Consider the following 14333-nt stretch of genomic DNA (forward strand, 5'->3'; position numbering starts at 1 on the left):
CATGATGAGAGGGTGCTCCATCTTGTTGGAAGTGCAGCAAATCTTCGTCTAGAGCTAGGTTGCCTTGATCGTTCCTTTGGTTATCTAATTAAAGGTTCGATAGTGTTTTTCAGCATATAGGGATGAATGTCGCCACTTATTTTATCTGGTATGAACAAGGGGTCAATTAGAGGATCGCCTAATATTCCTGCCCGAACACTCAGTTTTTCAGGATATTAAGTGTGACCTTCTCTGAATCGATGCGGGTTCGCATTACTTCAGTACCGACAGTTTTGTTTATTTACATTACCATTCAGCGTAAAAGTACATTTATCAGTGAAACAAATATTTTTTAACATTCTCGGTTCAACGCGAATTCTTTCAGTCATGAGTTCACAAAACTCAATTCGTCGATCTGGATCATCATCGCCTAGTTCTTAAAGAATTTGTATTTTTTGTACGGGTGAAACTTATGTAACTTCAATACCTTTCTAACCGACTTATGTGAAACTCGTGTCATTGTAGTGTTGATGCAGTAGGCTCTATTGCAAAATTTCCAAGGACCTTAATTTGGGATGCTTCACTCTTGTAATCGCTTTAGTAATCTTGGGGCAGTTTTTTTATTTTGCACTGATTTCTTTTCTCTATACTTTTCAACTAAATCGTGGACGTAAACGTGATTTATATTTTTGTCCTGATGCCTTTCATGAAATATTTGAGCTCTTCGTAAACAACACTGGTTCTGAGAGCAAATATGAAAATGATTCCCTCGCGTTCAGGTATACTGTAAACCATCGTGACAACTACAGCTGAATGACAGTACGGATCATACAAATAATGAAAACTAATGACATCTAAAATTCTCAAATAAAATAAACCAAAAATTATTGAATCTGACAGAACCCAAAAAACAGATGTTTTCAACTTGTTTTGCAAAAACGGCAAATCAAGTTTTTATTTAACAAAAAAAATTCCGGCGGGCACTTATTATTAAAAATAATAGTACAGGAGATAGAATTACAAATACAAAACTCATAGTAAGCCAGCTAATATTAACACCCTGTATAATTATTAAACAATTATAAGGGGTCATCAACAGAATCAACAAAAACCTCAATAAATTTTCCATTTAAGCCAAAGTTTCACAATTAGTGCTTCACCCTGTATAATTATTATTTATACCATTGGATATAATTTTTTATAGTCTTTCCAATGATGTATCACAAGTAGGGGTTTGCAATTTAAACTTTTTTAGTTGTACTAGGTTGTTTATAAACAACAGACTGAGACAAACAAGAAACTGTATAAGACAACTAAACTCAGTGTTGTGGGATAAGAACATTACGATAAAGACAAAAAAGAGAATATATAACACCCTGACAAGAAGTATCCTGACATATGGGTCCGAAAACTGGACAATAAACAAGAGAAATAGAGGTAGAATAAGAGCAGTAGAAATGGAGTTCCTGAGGAGAAGCTGTAGACTTACAAAAAGAGACAGAATTGAAAACGCAGAGATTAAGCGGAGAATGGGAGTGCAATCAGACATAATCGACTATATAGAGGAGAAGAGACTATCCTGGTACGGCCACGTCAGAAGAGCGGACAGAGGACGCTGGATAAACAAAATCACAGAATGGAGCCCGATTGGAAGAAGAAAGAGAGGAAGACCCCGAAGGTCATTCAGAGATGAAATCGACGAGGCTATGGAGAAAAGAACCCTGCGAGATGGAGACTGGAATGACAGGGAAAATTGGAGAAAACGGTTGAGTGAAGGAAGACAGTGAAAACTGTGGAAATCCTTAGTAGTAGTAGTTGTACTAGGTTGGCCCCAGGAGATTGATGGGGATGAGTTCTCTTTTATGTCATTTTAGTTCATCTTACTATCCTAGAAACGGTTTCGATATCAGGTTTTGTTCGTGAGATATAGCCCATTGTAAGTTTTAAAATTGACACATTGTATAAAGAGCAAGAGGACATTCTTGACGAATATATGCTGGGGCACCGTGCAAATACCCGCGTATACCATCGTAACCTTGAACAACCACATGAGAACATTCAAATCCATGATTTTTTAGAGCTCCAATTATGAGATTTGCAATACCGAATCCTAGCCTTATTTGGCAAAGAAACAAAGATCATGACAGAAAAAAGACAAAACTTATTATTACTTTTGAAAGAAAGATATTGAGAAATATAATGGGACCCATTTGCGACAATGGTATGTGGAGAATGAGGTTTAACCACGAATTATATCAATATTACAAAGAACTTTCTACAGCAAATTATGCAAAAATAGAAAGATTGCGTTGGGTAGGTCACCTTATAAGAAATGATAATAACAGAACACCTAGTAGAAAGCTTAGTAGAACTACTGGTGGATTGTCGGCCAGTAGTAAGACCAAGAAAGAGGTGTATAGAGACAGAGAGTGAGAACTGATGCCAAAGAGATATTGAGGATGGATCTGGAGAAGAGCAGCCGGAAAGAGATGTTTATACTATAAGAATGAATATTTTCTAAGAACATATCTTTAAATTTTCATATCTTTTAAATTAATCTATCGCAAGCACAACCAGACTTGCTCCATATGCGCATTGCCAGTCGTCTCATCAGCTGGAATCCAAAAAAATTTAGCTTTTTTTACTTCACCAATGATCTTTTATTAAATAATTTTAACAAAATGTTAATTATTTCATTTTGTATTATGTGGACCGCAACAGTGCTCGAAAATTACCATCATGCTGAGGTGGTTGTTCAGACTTTGCTGTAATGTGAATCCGTCCCGAATTTGTTTTCCAGTTAAAGGTATACCTTGTTTGCCACAAAAATTATTTTTCATTTACGATAGGGACCAGTTTCTTTCGGTTTTCCTGTTGTTATCTCTGTTTTTCAAAAGACATCGACTGCTCATCGACTGAAAAAGCCTCTTGGGCCTTTTAATTTTATGGATGTTAATATCTTTTCGGGGGGTTTAAATCCCCAAAAACCCCCCTGGCGACGCCCGTTATTTGTTTGTTACGCATTTTTACATATTGAAAATGCAGGTGTCCTCCAAAATAATAAGATACGAAAAAATTTTAGTATAATTTAAATTGCTTTTTCAGATTTGTTTCCGGTTTTATTGTGCTATGTGTAGGAGTTTGAACATAATTCGGTAAGTGTGAATTGTTTTGTTTTTGATATTCTTAGTACCTGTTTTATTTAAACAAAGATAAGCCTGCATCAATACTGAGAGTTATTAGCAGGGAGTACAACACAAATTACAATTTTTCAACTTTTTAAAAAGTATCCAATTTAAGTATAAGTTCCGTCTAATATTTTAAAGAAAGTAGATATATTTTATGACTGCGTATGGATGACAACATATTATATTAGGTGACATGTCTGTTAGAAAGAAGATTGATGAACCGAGTGAAACAATTATGGATATTCCTGGCGAGTCTGTTCCAATTAAAGATGATTATATTAAAGATATTTCTAGTTCTGAGAAAAAACAATATGATAAAAACATTCATTATCGTTTAAGAGCGTAGCCGCAAAATTTCGGGACCAATGCTTTTTAAATGCATTCATTTTTTTTCAAATCCTGAAAAAACTAATAAGTATTTTTGAAACATTTAAACGCAGAATGAAAGACTACATTATTACTGAGGGCCGAAAGTCCCTGAAAACTTCTATAATGTTTATTTTAATAAGTTACAGGGGTGAAAAAAAGGAGAAAATTTAGTGTGATTTTTAATTTCAAATATCTCATTCAAAAAAACTTTTTGTTTATTCTAAGGGACTTTCGGCCCTCGGTACCAATGTAATCTTTCATTCTGCGTTTAAATTTTTCAAAAATATTTGTTAGTTTTCTCAAGATTCGCAAAAAATGATTGCATTTAAAAAGCATTGCCCCGAAATGTTGCGCCTACGCTCTTAAGTGATACCGACCCATTTATTGATTACGTAGAGTCTACTACTAAAAACACTGGTAAATTACATTCAATAAGAGTTGGTCATTATTTACATTTAAATTACGTTAATTTAAAAAAAAATTTATTTTTTTTTTAATTAAATTTATCAGTAGGAATATGCCAACAATATTGTAAGTAGCGATTTTTTAGAAGCCAACAATTTAATTGCGAGTTTCGTAACTGCAACACAAATATAAACATTGTTAAAATATTAACAGACTTTTTGTTAGTTTTGGTTTTCCCCATATAGTTAGCCAAAATTTCGTTTCCAAAAACTCAGACACCATTGAACAATTAATCGACTGTTAATACAATGTTGCAATGAATGGATTGTTCATTCATATATTGTTGTAAATAATGAAGCATAAAAAAATTAGTGTATTTTAATAAAATTGAAGATCGCTTAGATAATTATTCTTTAAACGTAGCGTTAACTCGTAAAAAGAATTCGTTAACCAGCCACCTGTGTCAGGGATACTACTCCTAGCTGTCCACCGACACAGTCGTGTCTCAGTTATGGATAGCGGCTCGCTACTCATAACCGATGCATGTAGAAGAAGACATCGTTTCGGTAGCTATTGCTACCATTCCATTTGGGTAAAGTATCACACACACGTTTAGTGTGTAAAATCGTTACATTATTAAACACATTGTTGCTGTTATATTTAAATATGTTTATTTGCTGAAAATTCATGTTTTTCTGTGCTGAACTCTATTGAATCTTGTGCCGCGAATTGAGAGATATTTTAATCTTTTAATCTTTATTTGGAACATTTATTTAACAAACTTTCAACAGAACATTTTACCTGAATTTAGATACGTATTTACTGTATTATATAATAATTCTAGTTTTGTTTTACCATTAATTGATACGTGTATCCATATATATATATATATATATATATATATATATATATATATATATATATATATATATATATATATATATATATGTATATATATATATATATATTATAATATTATTTGTCTTATACACAAATTTATTCTATTGCTTTAGATCGATATTTATGCGGCAATCAAAGTAAAAAGTTTTTTACACCCGGTACACAATATTTGTGATATAGATATCCAAAGTAGTATCGTACTCAGTACAGCTGTTTTATGTTAATTAATTCGCCTTTGGTTACGCATTTCGGATTATAAATAAGTACTGGTTTTTGTATATTTCCACGTGTATTTTAATTTGTAGTTATTAAGGATTTCTTGGAATTGAATGTAGGTAATTTGTTTATTGATTTTACATATTTTTAAATAGAGGTGAATATAGTCGTCTTGCTTTTATTTTTAAATTGTAAAATAGATACTCAAGCGTCAATTTCGGTCAGAGAGTCAAACCGTTGCACTTTTCTTACATAAAATTGGCCGCTCATTCTTCTTCTATGCTCAAAATTTTCCTACATCTAACGGTTTGTGAGAAAAAATGCCAGTTGGAGGTCTACATGTCCTGCAAATTTCGTGAAAAAAAAAACTTAAAATATTTCGTTCCAAATTTCATTTATTTCGATTAAGTCTGACGTACTGATTCAAAAAATATATATGTACATACCCTTATGAGAAAAGGTACCGTTTGGCCAAAAAATGGAAAAATCTATAATTTTTTGTATTATTTGATCATCATTTAAAAATCCGTTAATTGGATATGAGCCGTCTAGTTTCAAAACCAGGTGCATTCATTTTTTTCAGATTTTATTTTTATGTTATTTTTATGAAGTTAAAATACGGATCAATATGTGTGCCAAATATGAATGTTCAAAACAATGTACATCCCATTCAAATTAATTAGCTAAAGTCAAGGTTAAGTCAAGTAAGTCTTAAAGTGTGTAACAAAACCAAGTAGATCCACTCAGGGAGGGCCTTTCATCTGCAGCGTAGAAATCGTGCGCGAACTTGGCATAGCTTTCCATTGTGTGGTGTTTGTTGCTTTGTTGCTGTTATTGAGACAAGACGTGTTTTCATATTATTTTGATTTGTTTTGTAGTTTTTGTTTTGTTTGTTCGGTTCTTTGATGGAAAGTCAACCTGTATAGTGTCCTGACTCGGCCAGGAAGAAAAGAAAAGAACCTGAAAGTTGGATAAGAGCACGAGAAAATAGTAAAGCTATTGAAGACTGTACTTTTTATTTTCTTTAAAAACTTTGTGTTATATGCGATGGCAGATTAAGGTCTTGACCTGAAGTCAATGCCGGAACAAGAGGCATCATTGGTTTTTAGGCTTTAAAGCTTTTTAGTTTTTTCTAAACCGATTTGTATAGCATTGATAATTTATTATTATGAGTAGCATATTTTTATCAGAAATAAAACGCCAGTTATTTGAAAATAAGTTTTCTGCAACTTGGGCTTAAACCGATGTGAATGGCTACTACAACAAGGTATTTTTTACAGATATGTTTCAGATGAATGTTCGAAGAAAATTGCTTGCAATCACGGAAAGAAGGTAATGGCATACCATTGCCAAGAACGTACATACACTGACCAAAGATATTTTTATAGCCAATTGGACAAAACTATAAAAAAATCAAACGAGTTAAAAAAAATCAAGAGTCCTTTATTTTAGTATTTAGAGACGTTTGAACCAAAATCCTGCAAAAGCCTAAACAATGCAAGAGGAAAAAACAAGATGAGTGCTAATTACTTTGTGTACAAAAAGTCCTCGAAGAAAAGAGTCCGTGTGTAAAAAGGCGTTTTTAGATACATTGACAATCAAGTCCAATCTTTTGCTGGGTGTTCTAATCAGAAACTTTATCACCGGTGATCTACCACAAGAAAAAAGGGGCGGAAATCGGAAGCGCATTTTATTTTTAGGAAAAGGAGAATCAGTTATCACTTTTATCAAAAATTTTAATATACTTGAAATCCACTATTGTAGGTCCAAACCTACTTCTCGCCAGTATCTGACTTCAGATCTGAACATTAAGAAAATGTGGCGCCTCTACAACGCAGACGCCCAAGAGGTGGACTGGGTAAAAGAATCGTATTTTAGATATGTTATTTGATTTAGATTTGTATATATTAATACAAATTTTAACTTTGGGATTTGGTAGCTTAAGAACTGAATGAATGTTTTACATGCCTTTCCTTGGGTGAAAGAATTAAGCATTGTGATGAGGTACAAAATAAAAACAAACTTGATGGCGCAAAAGAGAGTGCATAAGTTAAAAACAAAGGCTTTCTATCAGTTTCTAAATGGAAAACGGGACGATTTATTGACGGTATCGGATGGAAAAAACTATAATTTTTTGTATTATTTGATCATCATTTAAAAATCCGTTAATCGGATATATTATCGTCAATTTATGTACTAGAATCAAACCGGTTGCACTTTTCTAACATAGAATTGGCCACTTGGTATTCTTAAATGCTCAGAATGTTCATACATCTAACAGTTCGTGAGAAAAAATTCTAGTTTAAGGTCTATATGTCCTGCAAATTTCGTGTAAATAAAAACTTATTATTTCGTTCCAAATTTAATTTAATTCGATTAAGCCTGGCATATTGATTGAAAAAATATATACATACTTTTATGAGAAAATGCACCGTTTGGCCGGAAAATGGAAAAAACTATAATTTTTGTATTATTTTATCATCATTTAAAACTCCGGTAATCGGATATATTAGCATCAATTTAGGGCCTAAAGTCATACCGATGCACTTTTTTACATAAAATTGGCCGCTCGTTTTTCTTCTATGCTCAGAATTTTTCTACATATAACGGTTCGTGAGACAAAATTCCAGTTGGAGGTCTACATGTTCTGAAAAATAAAAACTTGATATTTCGTTCCAAATTTAATTTATTTCCGTTAAGCCTGGCGGACTGATTTTTGACTAATTATAAATTCTTGTTTTTAGTTAATGATTCTAGCAGAATTCAACGAATACCTCTGAATCTTAAAAAAAACGAAAACTGAATGAGAGCGACACTATTGATAATGAAAAGTTAGAAAAGAATAAAAATAATGAAAAGAATACAAACCTATCAATAGCTGGAAAAAGAAAAATCTCTTAATTTAGTTAATAAGCAATGCAATAAAGCTTAGTTTCTTTTTTAGAAATGATGCTGACATCAACATATATTTTTAATACTACATTAATCTCAATATTGATTTTAATTTTTACTTTATATAAGTATATGACAAGACATTTTGATTATTGGAAAAAACGAGGTGTAAACGGTCCGAAACCAGTCCCGTTTTATGGAAACTTTTTTGAAATAGGAACCTTCAAAACCACAATTTCCGAAGGACTAAAAACATTATATGATTATTCTAATAAACCGTTTGTGGGAATCTTTGTGTTCAATAAACCTGTGTTGTTGCTAAGATCACCAGAATTAATCGGGGATGTTTTAGTAAGAGATTCCCATTTGTTTCTAAACAAGTCAGTTACTCTTCCTGACCATAACAAAATTACTAAAAACCTTCTATTTTTTCAAGAAATGTCGAGCTGGAAGAAAAACAGGAGTAAATATACTCCTTGTTTCTCTCCTGCTAAGTTAAAGATTATATTTCCAATTATAATGGATATAGCTGAAGAAATGAACCAATATATCCATAATGGTTCAGAAGTAATGGATGTTCGGGATATTAGCGGAAAATTTTTTGTCGAAACTATTGCCAGGTGCCTATTTGGACTTAAAGCTAGATGTTTCCAAAATGAAAATGCTGGATTTATGAAAGCTTATAGAGGTAAGTCTATTTAGTTTATATATATGGTTTTTTCTTTTGTTTTTTTTTTATTTTTTTATGTTAATGGAACTATAGATAATATCAGAGGAAAAATTAGAAATGCTTAAATTTTATTTTAAGCTGGCAAGACTCTTGCCAGCATATATATCCAAAACATATCCTTTTTACATTTCAACTGCAAAAATATGTTATAATTATAAGCATTTCATGTGTATTCATTAGGTTTCAGCTGTAGTATTGATATGCTGCTCCTTGGTTCACTTGGGAGGACTTTTTGAAGTCTAGCACCTTCTGCAGTCTATTTATCTTCTCGCAGTACTGTCTGAATGAATCTCTCTTGACTTTTCTTAGAACTGTATTGTGTTCAGATCTTTATGATAATTACTGTATCTTTTTTCAGATTTGAATTTTTTTCTTACAACTTTTCATTTTTTAACAAAGTCGTTATTTCATCTGGGCACGTTTCTGGTGATATTCCTTACTGTTTCTGGACAGTTATCATTTTACGCTTCCACGACGGTCTTCTGGAATTGTTCAACAGCCATGTCTAGCTTCCTTGTCTTGTTTATCTTTCTTCTTAGTCTACGAAGACTGTAAGTCAGGTCTGTTTGATATTGTCCCCAGTCAATTTTTGTGGGTTCATATTACGGGCTCATTGCCCATTATTTCAGCTCGCCCCGTCAGACACATGGCAGTTTTTAATAATGCTGCTTTCAAATACCATAGCTCTCGTTATGTCTGTAACTTCCTTTCTATTTGAAGTTACAAAGGTCGGGTTATTACCTATATTCACTACATTCAAATTATATTTTTTTTACAAACATTTTTTTTATTTATTTTTTTTTATGATGTGGCATTAAAAAATACATAAAGTCCATAATTTTCACCCTTATTATTATTAATTAAGATTTTTTAATTGCCATATAAGTGTGATACTAGTGTACATACTAGTGTAGTGATACATACTAGTACTTAGTGTAAGCTAGTTGCCATACTTCTTCGAAAAACCTTCACCGATTTTCATGAAATCTTATATGTATATTCAAAAGGTCTGATAATCGACCGTACTCTATTTTTCATAACCCTAGGGGTAAAGGTCATCTCATCACATACATTTTTATTAATTTTTTGAAAAAAAATTTTATTTTTATTTTTTTATGATGTGGCAATAAAAAATACAAACAGGCCTTTTTTCACCCTTCTATCGCCAATCTCTATTTTTAATGGCTATACTAGTATCACAGAGTTAGCTGCCATACTTCTCCGAAACCGCTTCAGCGATTTTTACGAAATTTTATATGTATATTCGATGGAATATACTACTCTAAATTTTCTTCCGGGAAAGTTGTTTTTTTTTTAAATCACTTGACACAGTTGTAAATCAGGATGATCAGAATAAAAGTAGGATCAGTTGTCATTATACTGTGTAATAGTGGCGCACCCAGGGGGGGGAGGTTGGTGGTTAAACCTAACCCCCCCCCCAGGGCATATAAAGTAAAAAATATATAAAAAATAATAGGAAAATGTAACTTTATATAGTAGGATTATTTTAGCCTGTCGCATAAGTAATAAAACTGTCTGTTCAGATTAGCCTCAGGTAGTCAGCGGTTCTCAAATTAAAAATGTACGGTTTTCTCAATTTGATAATACGACATTAGGGATTTTTTTAATAAAATAACTTTGTATTATGTTTTATAATAATTGAATATCATAGTGTAAATTGATAAACATTGAGTATGAAATATACAGGGTCATTCACGCAACATGTTGGTTAAAAGTTTTCAAAGTTCTGGTCGTCACTGGTTTCTGCAAACTTTGAATAATGGGTTATGCAAATCATTCTTCATTTTTTAAATATTTGCATTCTTCTAGCACTTCCGGTTGTACCAGAAGTCCCCATTAAGTTTCTTATTTTAAATAGAAACTGTGCTTTTTGTTATTTTTTTTAGAATCTACGTAAAATTCTGCATCGATTTTTATTGAGATACCATTCTCGAAAAAATAGCCGTTTTTGAGATATTTAAAGTTTTTGAAAAATTTTTCATATTACACATGCAACTTCAAAAATTAATATTGTGGTTAATATTTATGCTGAAAAAATAAAAATTCTTTTTCAGCGTGTATTAAACTCTATTTTTATTTAAGCATAAAAAAATTTGCCAATGTTAATACTGGGTGTTCAAAATTTTGTATTATATTTTTATTTTTATATATTTTATAAATATATCTATAAAAATATATATCTATATAAAACAAAGACTTATTCCTACTTCCCACACACACCTTCCCAAACCCACCGAGGTAGGTTGTCCTCCTGCGGTACAACCAGCCCCGGCTTTCCTCCGCCCCCTGGTCTTTGGAGCCAGGTCTCGACTATTTCACGGTATCCCCCGTCAGGCAATGGGAGATTTCCGTGTATTTACATTTAAGTGGTAGGTTAGCCCATTTGGCTTTATCACTACCGGTCAAAGCAATTGTTCGGCGATCTAATGATGGTTGTGTGTGCCGATACTTGCTTTCCCTTTTCTGCACCAAGTGCAGTCGAGAGCGAGCAAGCATAGAATCCTTTCATCCGTCGTCTAATACCCAGTCATTCGTCCAGTCATGTCCTTAATCTACCTTACTTGCTAATCTAATTTTTTTGGTGCTTGAATTCAAGAGCGTCGTGCGGCGTGCCTCCGGCTCTCTCCTGCATGCGGTTTTTGTTTTATTTTTGTTTTGTTTTTTTGGTGGTTGGTACCCTGTTGTGTTAATTTTTCTATCTACGTCTTAATCTATGGACAGGTATCATCACTATCTGACTCGCTATCCGATTCATCTGAATCTTCATCATTACGAATAATTAAAGGTCTTACTTCATCAATAACTAACATCAATAACAAAACAATTCTATTTCATATGACTCTAAATTTTTTTTCAGTATGCTCAATACCTTTCCGCCATTGTTCCTCATTGACTTGGTTTAGTGCATCTTGCCAGAGTTCTAAAACGCTGGCTTCGTCGGTGGTCTTACATGCATGTTTATCATAGTAGTTTTTAGTGATGCCCCACACCAATTCAATTGGATTGTACTGGCAGTGATATGGTGGTAATCTTAGGACCTCATGACCATATGTTAGTGCCATTTAGTCAACGACAAATTTTTTTTCAGTAATGTGTTCTTTGCACTTATTTAATAATTCAGCTTTTAAAACTAGATGTTCGTGTTCTATATTTTTCTCCGACAGCCCCTTTCTTAAGTCTTCTTTTTTCCAGCTGCTTGTGGGAAACTTTTCCTCCTCTCTGGTGTGATACAAAGCATTGTCTAAGACTATTAATGACGGATTTTCCAGATTTTTAATTAAAACCTTCCGTATTTCCTGCATGCGATATAATATATCTTTTGCCATTACTCGCACTAGTACTCGAATAGCATTTGGTAGAATCATCTTACCAGGATGATTTGGTATTATTTCCTTTCGCAAAAATCCATGTTTCGTCAAGAAACACAAATTGTCTGGCAAATTCGGAATTCTTGTTTTTTAAATAGTTTCTTATAAATTCCCACCTTTTTCCAACAACATTGGACAGCTCGCACAACACTTAACGATTATTGGTTTTTTTGTATCTAAAACCCATAGCTTTTAATACTTTTGATAAACTGGTCAAACCCATATCACAAAGTTCTCTGTCCTTTATTTTTTGAATAAGTGTCTTTCTTGTAACATGCTCTTTTGCTTTGTACATGTCATAAATGATATTTCTGATTGTGATTTTAATACCTTGTAGCAAGTCGAGGGTTTTCGGATGCAAACGAATCCTTTTATTTTCCTTACTTAATTCCTCCTCACTCATTGTGCGAACTCTTTGCAAGGTCCGTTTTGAAATTCCACAAGCTGCACTTGTCCTTTTTTGAACTGCCAGTACTAATGTAATTGGTCCCATGTTGATTTTTTCTAAAGTAAAATAATTTTCCACTTTCAACACAATTCGACGCTCACTCGGAGATAAAAACTAATTGTTTTGGTAGCGCTGATTTATCCTCAAGTACTACAGCCGACCAGTAGGAGGTTCGGTACCACAAAGCAGGTAGAAGAGGGAAAGCATAACAGAGTGGCTGTAACTAGTCATAAATTATTTTTCGGGCGTTAATCCGAAATACGACAGGTTAAAACGACTTCACTTTAATAAACCATATGGCTCTAAAGCAACGCCGTTTAGACATTTTAATATAAAACAATTTGTAATAAAATCCTTTATAAAAAGGTATATAAAAAACCCAGTCGGGCTATGTTAAATAGACAAAACGTTTTCGGAATAAGTATTCCATCATCAGTGTCAGGTTAATACATGAATGTAGCCACTAAATATGGGGGTAAAAACCCTTTAAGAATTACTAAATGAAGTTTAGTTTACATTATGTCTTGTTTAAAATTAAGATGGTAAAATTACCGTTGGATTGGTAACATGGCGACATATGACTCTACATTAAGTTGCAAGTCCTGAGACGGTATGTCTACGAGGATTTTATTAAAGCAACTTTAATAAAGTCCTCGTAGACATACTTTCTTGTTTTTGTCTAGGCACCTGTTGCACCGAATGTTGATCTAGGAATTCAGAAATGTTTCTATTTATCAATGGCGCACCCAGGGGCACCCCAGGGCACTATTGCGATACTGTTACTCACAAATTTTAAAGACTCAAAATGGAGGTAGCATAAAAAAAATTTCGGTGCCCAACCAAAATCCCCCACAAGAAACTTCGAGATTGCCCACTGCTGTGCAACATTAATCAACCTCGACTGTGTAATAGATCAAGACTGACTGTGAAAAGGCTAATGAATAATGTCATGAAGGCAACGATCATCAAAGAAAAACACAGAGGAGAGGATGTTTTGATCCCGCTTATGCCAATTATTTCAACGAACGTACCATTTTAAAAGTTTACAATTTCCCATGCTTTTGGCTTTTGCAGTGACAATAAATCACAAATCCAGCTGTTGGAAGTTTGCGGAAATAACTTATAGTTTCCATGTTTCGCGCATGGACAATTATTTGCATATCGGAAAACCGTCATTGTTGTATATTTATGCAACACATAAAAAATCAAAATATTTTTATCAGAAAGTATTAAATTGATTTAATTTTTATCATGCATAATATTTTTGAGTCTTTTTTTTTTGTTTTTTTTTTGTGTTAATTTTTTAGACATATTTAATTCTAAGGCGGTAAGAAGTTTGCCGGGTCATCTAGTATGTATATAAATGTTTGCCAATTATTTCATCCACAGATTGCGTAAATTCGACAGTGATAGTCTCACAACTATATTCTAGCCGAAAGTCATGTTGTTTATTAGTAATAACCTTTATTTGTACTCAAACAGGGCACAATCATATTATACATTACTCCTTCAAATATTATATCAAAATACTTGGGACTGTGACTCTTCTATACTTGTAGTTAGAGATTAGATTCATTTGCCCTTTTTGTATAAACGTGATCTATATTCCTGCAATAGAAAGAGGTTCTTCAAACCTCCTCAAAAACAGTAGATTTTATATTTTTTAGATTATTTATTATTTTAAGTAGGTACATCAGTCTAGTAAGGGTACTGTAAAAGAATGACCCGCAAGGTGTATTATTAAATATCATTTATTCGGAACCATTGATAATGAGAAGATCACCAAAAATATTACCCATATCTTTTTTTCCTCACAT

At 32.9% G+C, this 14333-nt stretch overlaps 1 protein-coding gene across 1 annotated transcript in view; it reads left to right on the forward strand.

Moving 5' to 3' along the window:
- Nucleotides 1–3077: 3077 nt before the first annotated feature.
- Nucleotides 3078–14333, forward strand: part of LOC140445468 (cytochrome P450 6j1-like) — a 43067-nt gene continuing 31811 nt past the window's right edge. Inside the window, exons 1-2 of the mRNA XM_072537500.1 lie at nucleotides 3078–3134; nucleotides 7802–8637. Coding sequence (XP_072393601.1) covers nucleotides 8004–8637 — 634 coding nt within the window. The 5' untranslated portion in view covers nucleotides 3078–3134; nucleotides 7802–8003. The remainder of the gene's footprint in view (nucleotides 3135–7801; nucleotides 8638–14333) is intronic.

The sequence above is a fragment of the Diabrotica undecimpunctata genome, chromosome 7, assembly GCF_040954645.1.
Source record: "Diabrotica undecimpunctata isolate CICGRU chromosome 7, icDiaUnde3, whole genome shotgun sequence".
Lineage (NCBI taxonomy): Eukaryota > Metazoa > Arthropoda > Insecta > Coleoptera > Chrysomelidae > Diabrotica > Diabrotica undecimpunctata.